At 43.2% G+C, this 21053-nt stretch overlaps 2 protein-coding genes across 9 annotated transcripts in view; both read right to left on the reverse strand.

The window, feature by feature from the left end:
- Window positions 1-8706, reverse strand: part of MYO5C (myosin VC) — a 52354-nt gene extending 43648 nt beyond the window's left edge. Inside the window, exons 1-6 of one of the 4 annotated variants that reach the window (XM_080980237.1) lie at window positions 8512-8706; window positions 4785-4895; window positions 3306-3471; window positions 3070-3214; window positions 2396-2552; window positions 61-204 (exon numbers count right to left, since the gene is read on the reverse strand). In XM_080980237.1, the coding sequence (XP_080836363.1) occupies window positions 61-204; window positions 2396-2552; window positions 3070-3214; window positions 3306-3471; window positions 4785-4895; window positions 8512-8538 (750 nt within the window). In that variant the 5' untranslated portion in view covers window positions 8539-8706. Of the gene's footprint in view, window positions 1-60; window positions 205-2395; window positions 2553-3069; window positions 3215-3305; window positions 3472-4784; window positions 4896-8166; window positions 8407-8511 lie in introns of those variants that run through there. The other 3 variants (XM_080980236.1, XM_080980239.1, XM_080980238.1) reach the window with 3 other exon arrangements.
- A 2348-nt stretch (window positions 8707-11054) lies between these two features.
- Window positions 11055-21053, reverse strand: part of MYO5A (myosin VA) — a 117961-nt gene continuing 107962 nt past the window's right edge. For all 5 annotated transcript variants that reach the window (XM_080980223.1, XM_080980222.1, XM_080980225.1 and 2 more), the window contains 5 exons: window positions 20344-20494; window positions 18922-19204; window positions 17168-17342; window positions 16306-16386; window positions 11055-15587 (listed from right to left, as the gene is read on the reverse strand). In XM_080980223.1, coding sequence (XP_080836349.1) covers window positions 15435-15587; window positions 16306-16386; window positions 17168-17342; window positions 18922-19204; window positions 20344-20494 — 843 coding nt within the window. In that variant the 3' untranslated portion in view covers window positions 11055-15434. The remainder of the gene's footprint in view (window positions 15588-16305; window positions 16387-17167; window positions 17343-18921; window positions 19205-20343; window positions 20495-21053) is intronic.

Consider the following 21053-nt stretch of genomic DNA (forward strand, 5'->3'; position numbering starts at 1 on the left):
GCCTTGATGGCAATCTGTTAGCAAAGATATAATGCAATTCCACTGGCAAATTTTACTAACCTGGAAGACAACTCTGGATTTCTCAAGCAGGTATGTTCTCATATTTGCACCAATGATCTGGTACCTCCTATCAAAACTGATTTCTGTGTATTTTCCAAAGCGGCTGCTGTTGTCGTTGCGTGTGGTTTTAGCATTACCGACAGCCTATGAAATGGAGAATCATTTCAATGCGCATACATCTATTTGTTAGCACGTTACCGATTTTATAAGTTGGCCGCTTATAAATGCTCTTATAAACAAATGAAAAATTTACAACACAGTGATTTGGGGAATTGTTTTCAGACTTGGTCAGAATTTATGTATGTGTGAGCTGGATGCTTTATAATGGTGCCCAATGTTATTCCTACTGAAGAACAGTCCTGCTGAAAATAACGTACAAGTGCTTTCGAACTGCTAGGTTGACAGGAGCTGGGACAGAACAACAGGAGCTCACCCCATTGTGGGGATTCGAACCACCGACCTTCTGATTGGCAAGCCCAAGAGGCTCAGTGGTTTAGACTACAGCGCCACCTGCATCCCTGGTAATAATGGTGCCCAATGTTATTCCTACTGAAGAACAGACTGCTGAAAATAATGTACACAACTAACTTAAGCCCGTTAATTTCAATGGACTATATCCAACAGGTCTCTTCTGCTAGTTGGAGGGTGGTTTTTAGTGTTACACAACACAACACTGCTGGTGTAAACTCGTTGCACAATGGTTTGTGAATAGGACCTTATCCCTTTCCAAGTAATAATGTGCAGCAGAGCAGTGGTGGGGAGAGTCTTGTTCAGGTAGGGAGGTGCAAAAACACATGTGAGGCTTTGGGCTGCTCCTCATGACATCTTCTGCAGCCCACCAGGGTCAAGAGGCCTCACTGAGTCAAAAGAGATCCATTTAAAAATGGGTTAATTTCAGATGTTTGGCAGAAGTGATTTAATTTTTTAAAATCCGTTTTGAATAAGACATGGAAGGATGCCTATCCATTCCAGTCCCTGCAAGATTAAACCTTCTTGTTCACTGCTCCCAGCAGTAAAAGGTGGGAGACAGGAGGAAAGCATGTGAGCAAGCATGAGCTGAAGAACCACTTCCTATGGACGCCACATATACGCCAGGCAAGTGCCTCACCTACTGGGTTAGAGTCTACAATCACCAGCGCCATTTTGCTAGCTTGCATTGCCAATACAGGAACATTCCTCTCCTGCCTTTTTCTCCAAGGAGATCAAGCTTAATCCCCACAACAACCCTGTGAGGTAGGTTACGCAAAGAGGAAATGACTGGCCCAAGACCATCCAGTGAGCTTCATAGCTGAGTGGGGATTTGAACCCTGGTCTCCCAGGCCCTAACCTAGACAGCATCTTAAAAAGTAGAGACATCACCTTGCCAACAAAGGTCCGTATAGTAAAAGCTATGGTTTTCCCAGTAGTGATGTAGGGAAGTGAGAGCTGGACCATAAAGAAGGCTGATCGCCGAAGAATTGATGCTTTTGAATTATGGTGCTGGAGGAGACTCTTGAGAGTCCCATGGACTGTAAGAAGATCAAACCTATCCATTCTTAAGGAAATCAGCCATGAGTGCTCACTGGAAGGACAGATCCTGAAGCTGAGGCTCCAATACTTTGGCCACCTCATGAGAAGAGAAGACTCCCTGGAAAAGACCCTGATGTTGGGAAAGATGGAGGGCACAAGGAGAAGGGGACAATAGAGGACGAGATGGTTGGACAGTGTTCTCGAAGCTACCAGCATGAGTTTGACCAAACTGCGGGAGGCAGTGGAAGACAGGAGTGCCTGGCGTGCTCTGGTCCTTGGGGTCACGAAGAGTCGGACACGACTAAACTACTAAACAACAACAACAACTCCCAGGCCCTAGTCCAACACTCTAACCACTACACCACACTGACTCATTTAGTCGGTCTGATCCAGCAGGCTCTTCTTGTGTTCTTACGATTGCTGCTTTGGTGCAGCAATCATTACACCCAGTCCGGTGTGTTTTTTCCATTTTCCACAGTAGATCATGGAATTGCCTATCTGTTATTTATCCATGCCTACAAGAGGAAGCTTTACTGCAACAACTAAGATAGGAAATAAACTTTGTGAACATTTGGCATTTAAGAAAATCAAGTGTGACAACAGAATAACCTGCGCAGATTAAACAGCAAACATGTGCAGTTCAGTCAACAAAACCAGATCTGGGATGCCAAAGAACTGTTAGCTATAACTAATTTAGATATTTCATAGGTTTTCAAAATCAGAAGCTCAAACATGATAATTTCTGCTGCAGGTGCTCAGTATGTTAGAATGAGATGATTCAATAAATATGTGATTTCATCCCTTTACAGAGCCATCCATAATTTACCTCTGTTATCGGATTCGATGCCAGGACTTTATCCTCTACTTGCGTGTTGCTGCTAGATCTACTGACAGTAGCAAAGTATCGCATAGCATATTTAGCCGAAACTGTTTTCCCAGCTCCTGATTCTCCACTGACTATAACAGATTGATTCTTATTGTTCCTAAAGCGAGGAGAAAATGCATTATCAAATAAAATTATTTTTTTAATGTCAAAAAATCATGTATGTCTCTACAGCAGATAAGATCTGCTTTATTTAGGTATCCCGACTTTGTGATCTGGTGCGTGAAGCCATTTTCCGCTGTTGGCACCTGATTCCTCCAGGAACTTTGTAGGTGCTTCGAGAGTATTCACAGCAATCTCTGAACAGTTTTTCAGGGGATCCCTCATGAATCAATGAAGCCGCTTGTTTGATTATTATTATTTTATTTCTAAGAAACTTACCCACATGGGTCCAAAGTTTTTGAAAGGGACAGGCTTGTAGCAACATTTTACAAACGGAAGCGACAGGTTTTTTATCAGAGGTTTTAAAGCAGGGCTGGCTGGCCTGTGGTCCTCCAGATGTTATTGGATTCCATCAGTCCTGGCTAGCATGCCCAATGGTTAGGAAGATGAGAGCTGGAGTCCAACAAATTCTGGAGGGCCACAGGTTAACATACTATAAACTCCCCAGACTCTACCTTGCCATTTGCTTGTAAGCTTCTTCTGCCACAGCAAATATATGTGGATCCATATCCCCCATATTCTGACCACTATAGGCATGGATAATGGCATCTCCATATATCGGCAGCTGCTTGTAGGGGTTCATTGCAACCAAAATTATCCCTGCAAGGGGGGAAAACACACAACATAGAAATAAGAGTTGCATCACACATACTTCGTATATGAGAAATGTGGAGCGTGAACGTTCACTTACCGCTGTAGGTATAAATCAGCTTGGACTCGACAAAGCGAACTTTCAGATTGTGTAGGACGGCAGGCTCATGAAGATAGCTAAGTGCGGTGAGGTCATTTTCACCGACAAGTATGTCTGGATTTCGCAAAGGAGGTAAAGCTCTGGGATCAACTGGATATTTCAATTCCTGTTGGTAAATGGGAGAGGTGAAGACGTAGAAAGCTAGCATGTTACATGAGCCTAAGGATGTAAGCAGGCATCATTCTACGTTCTGCCCTGTAATCCTCACATGCAGCAATGCTTCTTGTCCACTGAAGTTCATCTTCTGCCAAAACCTATGCTATTTGTCTTGCACTGTGGTGAAATGCGTCTTGCACTGTGGTGAAATGTTGGAACTTACGTAATTTATGTACAGTGGTACCTCGGGTGGCGCTGTGGGTTAAACCTAGCAGTTCAAAAGCACGTCAAAGGGCAAGTAGATAAATAGGTACTACTCCGGCGGGAAGGTAAACGGCGTTTCCATGCGCTACTCTGGTTCGCCAGAAGCAGCTTAGTCATGCTGGCCACATGACCCGGAAGCTGTACCCCGGCTCCCTCGGCCAATAAAGTGAGATGAGCGCCGCAGCGCCAGAGTTGGTCACGACTGGACCTAATGGTCAGGTGTCCCTTTACCTTTACCTTTTTACCTCGGGTTAAGTACTTAATTCGTTCCGGAGGTCCGTACTTAACCTGAAACTGTTCTTAACCTGAAGCACCACTTTAGCTAATGGGGCCTCCTGCTGCTGCCGTGCTGCCGAAGCACGATTTCTGTTCTCATCCTGAAGCAAAGTTCTTTACCTGAAGCACTATTTCTGAGTTAGCGGAGTCTGTAACCTGAAGCGTATGTAACCTGAGGTACCACTGTAATTAATTACATAATTTGCTCTTTTATGCGCTGCCGGCTGACCAGACATGGACTGCAGCCAATGCCCAGCCAGCTGACCTCTGATTGGCCCAATTGAAGCCAGCGCCTGGGTGGGGAATCCCCGTGCCTTGATTCTGCCGACTGGGGAATTTCCCTAACAGCCAGCAGAACACACGGGCCTTCGCTGCTGGGGAAGATGGACAGAGGCAAGGCCTGCAATCGCTACCCACCTGGGAAGGGTTGAGTGGCCATTCAGCTATTCCACTCATTTCAATGGGAGTGGGGTGGGGGAAAACCTGGTCTATTCACAGGCTGAAAGTAACAGCAGAATATGCTGGTTACGTTTGCTGGATTGATTTCTGTTCTGGACATGGGACAAATAAGCAATTCCCACTCCCGCTTCTGTTTTCGAGTCCCACCTGTAGATGGTAATATAGCCCAGACACCAGCTTAGCATGTGAGTAAAAACCAAGGTGAGGCTATCAGACACAAAGCGAAATCAGATGAAAAATCCAGCAGGTCATTGTTTATGTGTCAACATGCATGCAAGTATCGTACACCACAGTACTGCTAATAACATAACCTATTTCGCTCACCGTGCCATCTTCTAGTTGCAGATGAAGTAGGTCTTCTCCATTTTCATAGTTTCTTGTGATTTCAGCAGATTGCCAGACTTCTTCAGGATCAGGAATCCAAACTCTGTTATACTGTAATAATAAAACAAAAACAATTCACTTTAATAAGCAGCACTTCTTCTTTCTTTCTTTTTCTTTTTTTGGCTACCAACAGTTTTATTGAGTTTTTTTTTATATTATCATCACCATATAATAAAATATGCAAGCAAACAATTCAGATATAGCATATCCCCATCCCCATAAAAAGCCAAACTCAAACGTCAATACATCAGTAACCTTGCTTCTAAAGGGAAATATCTTCCAAAGCTGCAAAGGTTAGAAAGGTGCAAAAATGGTATGGCCCTTTTGCAAGGAGTTCAGAGAATGTTGTTTTTCTACTACTAACTATGGGCATGATCTAGTCAAAGCTGAGCACTTCAAATCCAATTTATTTAGACACAAGAGAGTTACACATCTTCTGGTCTTCTGTTAAAGTCACTGGAAGATGTAGCTTGCTTAGACCAGGCGCAGAGAAACTTACAGCAGTTTATTTCTAAATTTGTGAACGCAGTTGCTGCAATTTCCAGTGCAAGAAATAAATCTGTTAAGTTCAAATATCTCTACTTATTCAGCTGCTAAAACCGAATTGCAGGCTCAGATTCATTGTTTTGGGAAACATGACTTCTTATACGGGGAATTCAAGGGAAGTAATAGTACCGCTCTATTCTGCCTTGGTCAGACCACACCTAAAATATTGAGTCCAGTTCTGGATGCCACAATTTAAAAAGGATATTGACAAACTGGAACAGGTGCAGAGGAGGGCGACCAAGATGATCAAGGATCTGGAAACCAAGTCTTATGAGAAACAGTTGAGGGAGTTGGGGTATGTTTAGCCCCACTTTTGGCTGAGCCATCAGATGTAGGGCAGGTGGGTGTGGCTGGGCCAAAATGGTCTCACAAGCCAAAAGCGGAGGTCTGGCAGGCCTAATTAGAGGTCTAAGAGGTGCAGAGCAAGGCATTCTGTATAGGAATTTGCTAAGATCAAATTCCTTAAGCATCTCAGCGCTATGCCAGCCAAAAATGTTGCTGCTTACCTGTGGCCAACACTGAAATAAGCAAGAATTATCTCTCCCCCCCCCCGCCCCAAAGAAGCCTCTGCTGGAGTGGGGCAATCAAACTAAGAGTGTGTGTGCGTGTGTCCCCTGCATGTTAAATATGTACACATACACATTTTGTCACATGATTCTTATATCTAAAGATTCTAACTAGATCTAATCATTAAAAAGTCTATTCCAGGTACCTCCATTGGTAAATGTAATGAGCCATCTATCTACATGCCACTGAACCCTGCCTTACAAGTAAACATGGAGTTTACTTTCCTGTTGAGTTACACCCAACCTCCTCCTTCCTATGCTGGAGAATTTTCTTGAGCCACTCAGGAAAAATAATGAAAACAAATGAATAAAAAAAATCTAGATTTGGACCTGCACTGGCACATAATAAAAGCATGGTTGCAAGAGAAACCGGAGAACACTGCATATCTGTGAGAAAGTAAACAAACAGGTCCAGTGCCCATAAGAAGTGTCTCTCCACCCGCAACCATGTGGAATAGAAGACATAGCCATCTATCATTTTTTTTTGTTTTTCCCACCAGTTAAGTCTCTGAAACTGAAGGAACTCCCAGCTGAAAGAAAACAGGCTGGGAAGGGCAGGATTTGCTCAGTTTTATCAGTGGGCGCAGAAAGGGTTAGGTTTCTTTTATTCCACCTACTCTTCCCAGGGCTCGCCCTACTATTAGGGATTTCATGATGTTCAGGATCACCATGAAAGAGCAGAACATTGTTAAGTCTTTTATTTTTGCATTTTTACTCATAGGGAGGTGTGTGTGTGGTGTTTTCTGCCTCAGGCACCAAATTAAAGTGACTAGTTTTGGGTACTATGCATCTGATGAATGGAGCATTTGACGTTCTGTGTCAGGCAGCAAAACATCTTGGACCGGCTACATTTTAGACACCACGGTTAACCTTATAAGCATGAGGTTCCTTGAGCTCATGCACGCCACACACAAAAAGATATTAGAAGCTTCTGTCTCTAAACTTGGACAAAACGTTAAATTATGGTTTACCATTAAATCATGGAAGTCTTCAGTCACTCAGTGCACGTCAAGCAAATATTATAGACACCTTAATTACTCCCACTGCTCTCCCACTCACAGTCCCACTTTCAATTTACTGGACATGCTTTGTATTTTGCCTATTTGTATTCCCGATGTTCGCTGTTTTAACATTTTGGAAGCTTGCAATATGCCGCTTAGGGCACAGGTCAGTTGCGGGAAAGCGGCATAAAAGTAAAACCAATCCAGCCAACCGATCCATAATCCATTCCTCCTTGCCAGTACAGTGGGTACCTCGGGTTACATACGCTTCAGATTACATACGCTTCAGGTTACAGACCCAGAAATATTACCTTGGGTTAAGAACTTTGCTTCAGGTTGAGAACAGAAATTGTGCTCCGGTGGCGCAGCGGCAGCAGGAGGCCCCATTAGCTAAAGTGATGCTTCAGGTTAAGAACAGTTTCAGGTTAAGAACAGACCTCCGGAACGAATTAAGTTCTTAACCTGAGGTACCACTGTAGAGTTGAGTTTGCAGCCTTCGTCATTCACTATCCCTAGGGTTTTTGTTAGTGGGTGGGGGCAGTGGCGTAGCGTGGGTTGTCAGCACCCGGGGCAAGGCAAGTAATTTATGCCCCCTAACCCATGGATTTGCGCCCCATAACCAGTGGATTTGCGCCCCCTAACCCTAACCCCCAGATGTTGCGCCCGGTGCGGCCGGCCCCCCCCTGCACCCCCCACGCTACGCCACTGGGTGGGGGACACGACCTCGGATTCGTATTGATTTGTATTGATTTGGGGTGGACAGCTGCCTCCTGTCCCCCCTTAGCTACATCCATGCTACTCAGCAGTCAATCCCCTTAAGTTCAGCGGCGCTTCCCCGCATCCGCGCAAGTACCCGCGCAGATACAGCGCCGTCAAGCACAGCTGCGCGCAGAGTCCCAAGTAAACCGCGCGCAGGATTGCAGCCATCCAACCGCGTCAGGGGTCCTTCCGTCTGGGGTTTGCTTCTGCTGCGCCACCGCGCCGTAGTTCAATAACTCTGGATGGCTTTTAGGATCGCGGTGCGCGCCTTTGCGTGTGTGAGGGAGAGCGAGAGAGAGAAACCCTTCCTCCTTCCGCCCGACTTCTTCAGCCAACGATTACTTTTACCTTTCCCGCCTCCCTCCCTTCAGCCGCACCAGATTTCTCTCCCCCCCCCCGCATCTCCTCGGGGAAAACCGAGACAACAGGATTCCCTCGTCCCCGGCTGACCCGTGACCCGCATTCCTTTCCCACACAATACGGGCAGAGGCGGCTGCTGGGCTGCTTCTTCTGCCTTTCCCTCCCCTCCATATGGCGACGGGGAAAGAGGGTGGGGGGGGGTAGAGAACTGCCGTTTGCTAAGGGTCTCGTGGGAACCGTCGCTCCCTCGAAGGGGCAAACTACAGTTCCCAGGAAGATACTTTCTGCGGGGCGCTCGGGGGCTTTGCAGCCAACCAACCCGCCAAGCTTTGCGGCCATTACAAGAAATCCCCTTCGCGCCCCCCAGCGGAGGGCGGGCTTGGAGCGGCACCTGCCTCGGCCGCGATTCCTCCCGCTTTTCTCGCCCCCCTTTACCTGCGTGTAGAGGTCGCTGAGCTCCATTTGGCCGCCGCTTGTGGCCCCGCTTGTGGGCGGAAGGCTGAGGGGAAGGAAGGAGAAGGGGCTCCCCGACCCGCCGAAGGAAGGAGGCCCGGAGGCGGTCGGCGGAGCTGCCTCAGCCCAGCTCCTCTCGCGCGGCGGGCGGCTCCGGGCAGAGGTGGAGCCCGAGGGCGAGGAAGCGCCACGTTTGTTGGCTTGCCCGCCGCCGGGCGGCCTTTTCCGCTTAAGGGAGGGCTGAGAGTTGAGGTTCCCCCGCAGCTGCTATTATTATTATTATTATTATTATTAGTGCCGGATTTACATATAAGCTAAACAAGCTATAGCTTAGGGCCCCACTCTCTTGGGGGCCCCCCAAAAAGAATTTAAACGGGGGGGGGGGGACTTGATGTACATTGCCAAAATATAAGAAACTAAAATAAAATCTACATACAGCAACAGTGTTTTGTGTTGTGTAGGCTCCCATGATGTAAGTAATGGGCCTGCCTGCTAGCCTGCTCCCTAAAATATCACTGGTTTGCAAATTTCTATATCAATTACTTTAATAAAATACATATTTTGTTATGTGCAAATGGCTTTAGATACCTATTAGGTCCATAAAGTACCATATAGCATATATTCAACACAGAAAAACAGCGGCAATTTGTTGTTGACAAAGGGCAGCTGGGCATATAAAGGGCCCCATTACCTTCAGTAGCTTAGGGCCTCATCAAACTTAAACCCAGCCATCATCATCATCACCATCATCATTATTATTATAAAAGAGGGGAGCCACCAGGTTTCTAGGAAGGTTGCAAAGGCTGAAGGGGTTAAAAAGAGTCAAAAATAGCAGGTAGCAGTGATGGGGTGACACCTGTTAGCCACAATAAACACCCCCCTCTGACTCCTGTGTTAATAATAATATAATAATAATTTATACCCCGCCCATCTGGCTGGGTTTCCCCACCTCTGCAAGACACTTGTTAGGAACAATGTGGTGTTGTTGTTGCTTGATGGCACAGGTCATTTTTAAGGCCATGCACATAGGAGCCAACTCCTAGGAAAAGAGGTCTCTTTGGCGGCAGTTTGGCCCCGATAAAATCTTTGAGGGAGCTGCTGCCCCACCATCACCACCACGGCCCAAGTTGCTGGGCATTGCCATTCAAATGGCCTGCATGTCTTTGCAAGGGATTGTGCAGGGGCTGGGCTTAACTGCCCTCCCCCAATATTTTGTTCAAGTTGGCAGCCCTGGCCTTGCATCAGATTCTGCACTTAGGCTGGAATAATCAGATGCATAATTTTAGGACGGGCCCCATCCAATGGAGGGACGCCTGGCTGGACAGCAGTACATGTAAGAAAACGGATTTAGTTGTCTTAGTTGACCACAAGCTTAACAAGAGTCAACAGTGTGACAAAAAAAGCGCTAATACTGTACACTCATACCTCGGGTTACAGCCACTTCAGGTTGCGTTTTTTCAGGTTACGGACCTCTAAAACCTGGAAGTACCGGAACGGGTTACTTCTGGGTTTCGGCGGTCACCCATGTGCAGAAGTGCTAAATCGCACTTTGTGCATGCGCAGAAACGCCAAATCGCAACCCACGCATGCGCAGACGCAGGTTGCGAACTCTGCAGGTTGTGAGCATGCATCCCACATGCGAGCGTCCACTGTATTATATTTTTATATGTACTGGAAGCCACCCAGAGTGGCTGGGGCAATGAAGCCAGATGGGTGGGATGGTATTATTATTATTATTATTATTATTATTATTATTATTATCATCATCATCATCAGAAGTATAGTATGCAGATCAAGGGAAGTAAATAGTACCACTCTATTTTTCCATGGTCAGACCGTGCCCTCGAGTACTGTGTGCATTTCTGGGCACCACAGCTTAAGCAAGATATTGACAAGCAGAGGAGGTCGACCAAGATGATAAAAGGTCTGGAAGTATCTGAAGGTCTGTCACATGGATGATGGAGCAAGGGTATTTCAACTAAACATTAGGAAGAACTTTCCGATGGCGAGAGCTGTTTGACAGTGGATTGCAATATACCTTGGAAGGTGGTGGATTCCTTCACTGGTGGTTTTTAAACAAGGTTGGATGATCCATCTGCCAGGGATTATTTAAGTTGTCATTCTTGTATTGCAGCAGGTTCAACTAGATGACCTTTGGGGTTCCCTACCAACTCTACAATTCTATGTTTTAGTGAAGATTCAGGGTTTTTTGGTTGCAGATATTTAAGCAGTGTTTAAAGTTAACCTGCAGCCCTCCATATGGATCCTCCATTTTGGAATGTGCGTTTATTGAAGCTGCTACCATGGTGCAGCAATAAATGTAAGTCTCATAAGTTAATTGTTGAGGGAAGCTGTACCCATTCTTTGTTTCCCTGCTAGATTGCCTATAAACAAAGCTGCAGTCCTCCTCAAGTTACCGTACTTGTAAATCCCATTGAACTCAGCATGACTGACATCTGTAGGTTGAAAATTCAACTGCACTTGATAACTCCAGGAATAATGTATTTACACGAGAGACACCGAAGAAGACTTAACAGTTGTATTTTTATTTGGACATTTCAGTGATAGCTAAGGTACAGCATTTATGAAGCATACGTTTACTAAATACGTCAGACACTATGACAGTTCAGAGCTTATTTCATTCTGATACCGTTTTGGTTTCCATCTAAGCACAGTATCAATATCTAGTGAAAACCTATTGTCTGTCAAAACCTTTGTTTCAAAAAGAATTACAATTTTAAAAATAGTAATTTCCAAAGGATTTTTATGTGATATTTTGAAATGTGTCTGGTTTTGAAATCTTAATTGAAAAGAGACCTTCAGCTTCTAAATGCTGGTGGTTTCGAGATATGGAACCAAAAGGCAAAATGCCACTATCCCAAGCAAATTTGGATAAAAGCTTTACTGGAATAAAAGGGACTTCTGTCCATGTACTGACCCGGAACCAGAGATGATCTGTTATTTTAAAAAAATCTGTATGCAAAAGCAAAAAAGTATCACCAGAAACTGTCCCATAGATTCAGAGTGTCTTCTTTTTGGAGGACAAGCTTGGTATCTGCAGTGCACTGCTATTGTGACTGCTTCCATGTGCACATGAAAACAGATCCAATCCACCAATCATAGGATTCTTTATTTAATGAGCACATGGGATTCCATGGAAAAGGGGAGAAGTACAAGCAGAGCAGCTATCCCATGCATGCAACAGGAGCAGGATCTTTAGACTGAGGCAAGTATTTCTATAGCATATTATTCTTTATTTATGAAGGTTAGGGGTGTGATTCTCTGCACACCACATGCAAATATGTTCCACTGAACTGGGGCTCTAAAATTGCCCACAAGATTGCATACTTGATCAGTTAATATTTAACAAAACCGAATCTTTAAATATTTTTTAAGTTCATCCCTAATTGAAGCCTGCGAAGTGTTTTGCTAAAATCTGGACAGAAGGTTATGTTGCAGAATCAGTGGACTCATCACTGGAAGAAGAAAATATCTGAAACCTAATGAGGTAATATTTGTGCAATACTTCAGGTCTGTACATTTCAAAAGGGTTCTTGTAAGTCCCCCCCCCCCCCCAGCATTGAGAGACTATTCCTTATCAAATGGACAAAATTAGAAATAAAGACATTTCCACATTAAAAAGCAATAACCATGCTATAAAGGAAGGGGAATAAGCATAACCAGAATTGTGTTAGGCATAAGGATTCTAAACCAGAAGAACTAAACTGAACATTTTATATTTGTGTATCAGTACTAAAAATGTTAACCTAAGAAAAGTGCATGTAAAATACTGCTATGTAAAGTATTAGATGAATTAGAAAATACCAGTTAAACTTAGAAATATCTTCCTTTAAAACATGTGAAGCAGCGTACTGTTTTACTGTGACTGAAAGTAGTATTAGACTACTGAATATAAGGATAATGCCTATAAACATCTATCACTCTGGTAAATAAACAAGGTACAGTAAGGCTTTTTTTACAGGTAAACAAAAGGGAGGATTCATACATTTAAGCATAGTTTCTGAAGTAGTTAAGTTTCTTGAGATAATTTTATCTTACTAGAAGAATTTTAAAGGGCAGAATTTCAGTTAATTCACAGGAGGAAGATGGTGGAAATTCTGTTTTTGTTGAGGTTCTAATTTTTAAAAGTGCTGCTGTCGCTTTACATCAGTGTCATTACAATTATCACATGATATACTAAGAATCCAGTGAAAATTTGAGAAGATAGTGTACTCTTATCATAATTTTAAAAAAACTGTGATCATCTCAGACTCTAGGGTACCCCTCTAGGGTAGCAAATTGTGTGTCTTCCCATTTTTGCTCAGGGCTCCTTGGTGATAAGGCACCCTTCCTGGCTGCAGACACAGAGGATATCTGTTTTTGACAGTATTTTAAAGTTGTTTTAGAAGAAGCATGGCTTGTTAGGAATCATTTTTGTAAACTTTATGCCAGATGTAAAGTAAACATATTCAAGTAAATAACTGTTCGTTTGCCGTAAAGAAAATATATATTAGACAATGCTTGAGTTGAAGTAGCTGAATGTTTCTTAAAACAACCATCATACTCTGCCAACAACAAAAATCCAAAAAGAGAGATAACCCAAATCAGTTTTTTAAGAACAGTACTGAAGAATAAACAGCAGCTCACTTTATTTACTTTATCAGTGACCAGGTGACAGGTGCACATCACTGGTCTTCTCAAGTGAGAGCAATGTCGCTCTAAGGATGTACAGAGAAATTTAAACAATATGCCTTTACAGCATAAAGATATGTTTTAAAATAAATATACATTACAATTGCTATAATACAATATTGCACATGGCAATCTCAAAATATGTAATTTCTTCCTATGTATATCTGATCAGCACTGACCGTATTAAAAAAAAATCGACATCAGAAAACAGTGAGCAAGAATAAACAGACATTTTGAACTGTCAGTTCCACATTGATGCAAGTGTTCAGAACGCGACAGATTCCAGCAAAAATGTTACCAAGCAGCATCCTTCTTCTTAATGTGTCCAGTGAAATATTCCCATAGATACAGAAGCAGAGTATTACTGTTACTCGTATTATTTTTCAAAGTGCACCCAAATCAGAGTTTGTTTTACATTTTGAAAAATGAATGTGAAGGACCTAAGGTATTCAGGAGATTTGGAGTAAAGTAATTCCTCTCTCACCTAAGCATTTGAGAGTCATCTTAAATATCTAAAATATCTTAAACAACAACTCCAAAACGGATAATATTAAACCATACATACTGTCATTAAGCTGGCAACTAAAAAAAACCCCGAGGTGTGAAGCTAACATACACCAGAATGATAAATAAATACTAAAAATATAATATGTTTGGGTTTTTGTTCATTGAACTCGGGGTCTTCAATACTTTTAAGTAAACATTTGAAATACAATTACTATGCCTCTTCCAGTTTGTTGTTTGTGCTTAGTTACCATTTCCTATTACCAGCGATATTCCTTACTTCTTACATAAATCTTGTTAAAAGACTGGACTATTAAAGTTTTTTTTTTTTTAAATCCTTATTTCTCTTGCCTAAAGATTATTACTGTACATTTATAAGAACACAGCACACAGCAGCACTTGGATATGTTTTGAAACAGTACTAACTAATGAACAGCTATGTTGTACCATACTGTAAGCCAGAAGACTTTTTTGATACTTCGCATCATTTATGTCACACTGACATAAATAAGGAATAATTTTGACAGATTATCTCCTGGAGTGCAATCTACTACGAATGTCTACTGTGCATGCCCCATTGAAGAAACCACAGCTTCTGTTCACTACAATGGGTTTGCACAGACCCAATGCCTGGTATATTCTGTTTTCTACTGCCCTTTTGCATTACACTTTCCAGTCTCTAACATGTTTTAACATATAGCAGATAATCCCTAAATGCTTATATACTTCACTAAAAAAATCACACCTTTAAAATGGACTCTTCTGTCCTCTCTGGTCCCTGTCTACGAGCAAATCTATGATTTAATTACATTTAAGTAAGTTAATAAGGAGTTAAAATGGCCTCTCAGCTATATCTTCTCTATCAGCTTTCACTGCTAGGGAGTGGACCAGGGAGAAGTTCTCTCTCAGGTCTGCTCCCCAGCCACGCCCCCAGCTTGCTAAAAACTGAGCACCTCTAGCGAGTGTCTGGCTGTTGGTACTCTCCCACCACGCGAAAGGCTGAGGAAGGGAGACCAACCCTGCCATGGTTGCACCAGAGCCACAACCACAGCTCCCAGAGAGTCCTGATGGGAAGGGACCTTCTCTAACTCAATGTGAATCAGAAAGAGACAGATTGAGGTTACACACTGACACCATCACATTGGAAGTGGCTATATGCATCTTTTTACACCAGGTGTGTGTGTGTAGCAGGGAGCTGCAATTGGTGGCCGCTTCAAACTTAAGTGGTGCACATTCTCTTCCTCAGCCTTGCTAAATTAGGGGAAACTGCTCTTCAGGTAGTCCCAAGTACAATAACAATTTTGCCTTGCCCACCAGCAACAGAACTTTTGATCTCGGAGGAAAGGGAGTAGAAAAGCTTTGTTCCTCAGAATGTCTCTAGTGCCAAACTCAAATATAAAAGACAGCTTGTGACTAACGGGGGGGGGGGGTAAGGGAATGATCCGTACTGAAAATTTTCTAATTCTGAAAACTTTTTATAGACCTCAGCATGAGAGTAGTGAGTTTATACAAATGTTTATGTTTCCGTTAGCCTTCAGCTTGAGACAGTTACGCAGCATTCCAGCTTTCTGCAATGATTTTCAGGGCATCTACAATATTTCCCCCAGCTTTCTTCCATTCCCCACCCCAGCCATGGCTTTTCAGTGTCTTCACTGTTTTAAGATTACAGGTAAGCACACTCATGATCAAAAGCGAACTGTACACTTGCTTCAGACACGACAGATGAATCCTAGGCCCAAACTTGCTGGGATCTGGATGGTTTCCAATGCAAGAGATGATGGGTTAAACGGGAAAGTAACAGGGAAAATATGCTTAGCATCCATTAGCAGCTGAGGAGAGTCTTTCTTGTCTCGCATACGGAGCTGCAAAAATAAGAATGCATCACATTAGTATTTTAATTTATTTCCTGTATTGTTGATGGTGATGATTTGATACCCGCCCCCTTCACCCTAAAATCCCAGGGTGGGACACAACAATTTAAAATTCAACATTAAAAACGGTTTAAAGCAAAATGCAATCACTAGATTAGGGTGGGTTCTAAACACATCTATCTAGAGTAACAAAGGCCAAGGTAAAGACGCGTGTGCTCAGCATATCACAAAAAAATGTATGGTGAAGGTGCTTGACACAATTCTATGGGGAGGAAGTTCCAAAACCTAGGGGCAGCCACAGGAAATTCTGAGGGTGGTGGGACTACCAGGATGGACCCCTCCACTGATTTTAGCACCCAGGAAACAGTGTTTCAGATATTTTGGGTCTAAGTTGTTTAGGGTTTTATGTGCTAACATGAGTACATAACATAATGCATATGTTCTTCTACAAAAATGCTTCAGAATTCCCCCCTATGAACCACTTTCCCCAAATTTCTATCAAATGAGGCAGGCTCTTTTCACCACCTCATTGCCAGCTGGAAGAAAGATGATCCCTTGCTTGGGATGCTCATGCCTCATTGGCAGAAACTACCTGGGTGCTCCTTTTCCTCCTCTTTGGCCTGGTTTGTACCACCACTGCACTACCTGTGATATTTTCTTTTCTTTCGTTAACACAAGCAAAAAGGAGAAAAGTAAAAAAAAGGTTTACCTGTATCGTCCGGATAAAGGACACAGACACTCTTTCTTCAAACTCATTAACAGGAGTATACAAGTTCAAAACTTTCACAATCTGTAAGAAAAACAGATTTTTGGTTTGTTCCCCTTCCCCTCTTGGTAACTTTCAGGTGCTTGCTTTTCATTTAACCCTTGCAATGTTTTAAATCAGCAATCTTCAACTTTTCCAGACCGGGGCCTGCTTTTAACCCAAACAGGCATTTGGACCCCTGTTTCTTAATTATTTAACCATATATTTGTATGGTGGGAGGGCTGGTGTTGCAGCCACCTCAGATCAGGCTGCAAAGCAGTAGTGGGTCCTGGCCTATCAGCCAAAGACCAGCATTTTAAATTATACCTCTCCAAACCTCTCAGATACACACCAATTAAATTGCTTTGCTGGCTTAAGTCTTACACCTTTATAATTCTTCAAGAAAATCACCTTGGGTTGCAGTAAGTAGCAATGCTGGAATGCATGTATTTGAGAATATATTAGAATACCACACCCAAGCACTACAACAAAAACAGAACCCAAATTCTATACTTGAACTATAATAAAACCCTGGAACTTTGCCTCTAGCATAATGCCTTATTCTCCTGTAAACAAAACCAAAATACAAGGCGAAACTTATTTTATTTTTTGTAATGACTGCTCGTACAGAAAACTGCATTTGGCATGTAGGTTTTGCAGTGCTTGCTCCCTTTTCAGAATTCCATTTTCATATCTCACAACTTCTGAAGTTAGCATTTTATCAATGACAGTATTTCAACAATAATTGCCAATGTGGCGAATGGACACACAGTCCAAGCACCACAATGACATAACTCGGATTATAACGTAAGAAAGGCTGGCTTACCTGTGCAGTAGTTAAGGCATTGCACATGGAACAAATGGCCTCGGCATCCTCATCTGTTTTCTTTTTCACCTGCAACAACTGTGCTGCTTGGATGAGAGGCTCCAGAGTTTCTTTAGCCCCACTATTCATCAGATTTTTGTCACGAAGCCATTCTTCAAGCTGACTTACATTGTACCTGTTAAGTTTAATACATGCACACATTAAAAACCACAATGTTTAAGGTTTTCAATCAGCCTGAACAAATGGTGGGTGGAAACTTTTTATACATGCATTAATGCTTTATTATTTTCCTTCACACAAGATTCTGTAAATTATTTAACAAATGTCTTTTTCTGACCAGCTCCTGCTCCTCCTCCCTAACACAGTTCAAGAAATTATGCACAATGCCTTTAGAAAGCAAAATACTTACTAAGTAGGAATGTAAATCCAAAAGCTCCAGCACTTTACCTAGTTCTTTACTTGCTTTTAAAAAATATACAGGGCAGAATTTTGTTTTTACCATTCATCAATAAAAACTAAGCACACCCCCTTAAGGAATCCCAATGCCCAAAGTTGGCAAATAAATATCTGCCCTATGAAAATTAAATTTAGCAGCTGTGCCATACCAAACATGGACAGGGCTGCACATCAAGCTCATAACAGAGTGATGCATATAGCTTCTTAACCCACAAAACACGACTGAGCTAGTCCCTGAATCCTTGCTTGCAGAAAAGTAATTTCCCCATTAAGCCCCCCAAGAATTCCATTTACTCAGGACAGAACTTCACATTATAAGGCACTTCCCCTTTCCTTTGTAATGTGGGGTTCTCTTTGATAGCAGGCTGTATACATGCAGACAATCTTCCCTTCATTGCGCACTTCAGCCCCCTCCACCACCACTCCTAAAAACTTTCCTGCTTATCATCCAGCCATTTTCAAAACCAAAAATAAGCCTAGTAGGGAAACGGTTAAGAAACTCTTTTTCTGCCAATTGATCTGACCTACATTACCCCTAAAGGGACGTGGGTGGCGCTGTGGGTTAAACCACAGAGCCTAGGACTTGCCGATCAGAAGGTCGGCGGTTTGAATCCCCGTGACGGAGTGAGCTCACGTTGCTCGGTCCCTGCTCCTGCCAACCTAGCAGTTCGAAAGCATGTCAAAGTGCAAATAGATAAATAGGTACCACTCCAGTGGGAAGGTAAACGGCGTTTCCTTGCGCTGCTCTGGTTCATCAGAAGCGGCTTAGTCATGCTGGCCACATGGCCCGGAAGCTGTACGCCAGTTCCCTCGGCCAATAAAGCGAGATGAGTGCCACAACCCCAAAGTCGGTCACGACTGGACCTAATGGTCAGGGGTCCCTTTACCTTTACCTTACATTACATTACCCCTAATGTACGCATACGTTTAGAAAACATGCTCACTGCTTGCCTCCTCACAGTATGCCATCATTTGTGACCCAGACCATAAGGTCAGTTCTGGCAATCCTTAACCCTCAGGAAGATAGGGGTTGAAAGGAAGGAACACATGAAACAAGTGTATAACTCAAGTAATATGACACTGTGCACAGTGGGTGTACAACCCACTGCCTCATTGCGTTTAGGAAAATCACCAGTTTGGCAAGTATGTGAACTTGTCAAGAATAATTCTCTTTAACGTAGTGAATTCCCAAGTCTAAAAATAACCTTAAAATCAACCACGTGGTTCAGGAAGAATTCGCAATTATGCCCACCAAGTATTGCCAAAAGAGCTGAAAACATTTCAGAAGATATCCTCACCTTATCTGCATCCCTTTGCTCCAGGAGCACATATCTTTCCGCAGGAGGAGGTTATTGAGGGTCACTGCTCCAATGATGTAGAACATCTGCTTGACTACCTGTTTGATCAGCTCTGGATCCATTCCATGCTGACACATGATTGAGTGGAAGGTATTCAGCTGTCGGATGATAGAGTCCAGCGTGTACGTCCCTTCGTCAGCAATGCTGGAGGTTCTCTTTCGGAGACCAGTTGGTTTCACCCCCGACACCCCTTGGATAGTTTCATGCTCCAACATTCCTGAAACTGATTGACAAGATGATGATATTTATTTATATCCTTTCTCCCAGAATTGAGACTCAACGTGGCTCACAACATTAAAACAAATACAAATAAAACACAAATCGCTAAAAAACATGGTTAAAAGTAATTAAACAATCTATAGAATTAAAACAATGTGGCCCATGAGGACATTTCCCCAAATCACGCCCACTCACCCATCAGTGATAGGTGGGAAGACAGGGTTAAAACACAAGCAGGGAACAGGCTTGTGCAGCCAAGACAGGCAGGATTTAACTCCCAATCATCAGAGTGGTGATTAAATCCTGTTCAGTTCAAGCGGCCCAGCATTTCTGTTGAATCCCCCAGTTTTTGGAGGCTCAAACAAGAGCAGGGTAGTTTGGGGTAACTGTGTGAAAGCCTTTGCAAAAGTGCTTTCAAGCAGTGCTTTGCCACATTTTAAAGTTCCCAACAAGCAAGACTTCGAAGTACAGCATCACCTGACACCATCATGATGCCAGGTGATTGACAGGAAGTGGCTTGGACCACGACAATGGAGTGGTGTACCAACCAGTCAGCTGAAAAGGCCATGTCATTGGTATGTCCTGCCATGTGTGTTGGGCCAATGATGTGCTCCAGCAGCTGTTATGAACTGTCATGGCAGCCATGAAATCCTGTGCTGGACCCATCAAGGCAACAGCAGCATGCATATTAAAATATCCCCAAACCAATGTCCACGTTTTTCCCAACATCATCACTGAGATTGCCCCCAAGAAGCCCACAGGCAAGATTTGAGAGCAATAGTATTCTCTCACTGTTGTTCTCCAGCAACTGGTATTCAAAGGCATATGGCCTCTGATCCTGAGGTAGTATACAGTATAGCCATTGGGACTCACAACCTTATCTTCTATAAATTTGTCCAATCCCCCAACTGTCGAATTCCCCATTCTGATTTTCGCTTGTCAAGGTAAATCAGACTTCTTTTAGTAAGCTTTGACTGCTGTTTATAATGAAAAAAGTATATATAATGTCATCTCTCTTAGAAATAAAAGCTCTTCTTTTAACAGTGGAAATCGGAGTCTTGGGCGTAAACGGCAGAGATGTCTAGTTAATTAGAAAAGGAAACCACAGGTTTCTATTTTTTCTCTCTCTTCATTTTGCCTTACCAATCATTGGCTGCAGAATATTCTCCAACACTCTGACAAGCTGCTGGTAGATCTGAATGGCCAAGTCACTCAGCACTTGTCTGTATTCAGCAAGGTCAAAGTTAGTGAGGCAATGTTCATTCTGACGAGGTGTGTTGTGCTTCATAAAACCCTGGATTTGCAGAAGACAATGGTGCACATTTGTTGCAGTTTGTATTTATGCGTTTCCATTACGTTATCCAAAACACTCTGGATGGGCAGCATGTTTCAAAAACAGTCAACGGGTTCCGTTCCCTCTTGCCTACCAACCTTGCCATCAAATGCCTTCCAAAGGAGCAGAGGCTCAGTACTTTTTTCAGAGCAGGGGGCAATGATGTAATTTGCTGGAGTGGTATTTGCCAGTGCTGTAAGCCTGGGGGTGTTGGGTGTAGGACACTGTTATGTAAGCTGGAGTGAGACTGATCCAAGATTACCCAGTGAACCTCATGGTGATCAGGAATGTGAACCCAAGTCTCCCCAGCCCAAGTCCAACATGCTAAGCCTTTAGCAGTTCAGGCATTTTTTGATTTTCCTTGGGGGTGTGGCTATGGACTCTTTGGGGTGTGGCTCTGGAGACTGTCATGATTAGCTTCTGCACATCAAAATTTACCACTACACCACTACCAAGAACAGATACAACTCTTGCTCTTGTCAATACTCTCTGTCCGCGGCTTACAAATATAAGCCATGCT

Source organism: Podarcis pityusensis, assembly GCF_964106645.2.
Source record: "Podarcis pityusensis genome assembly, chromosome: 14".
In the NCBI taxonomy this organism is placed as follows: domain Eukaryota; kingdom Metazoa; phylum Chordata; class Lepidosauria; order Squamata; family Lacertidae; genus Podarcis; species Podarcis pityusensis.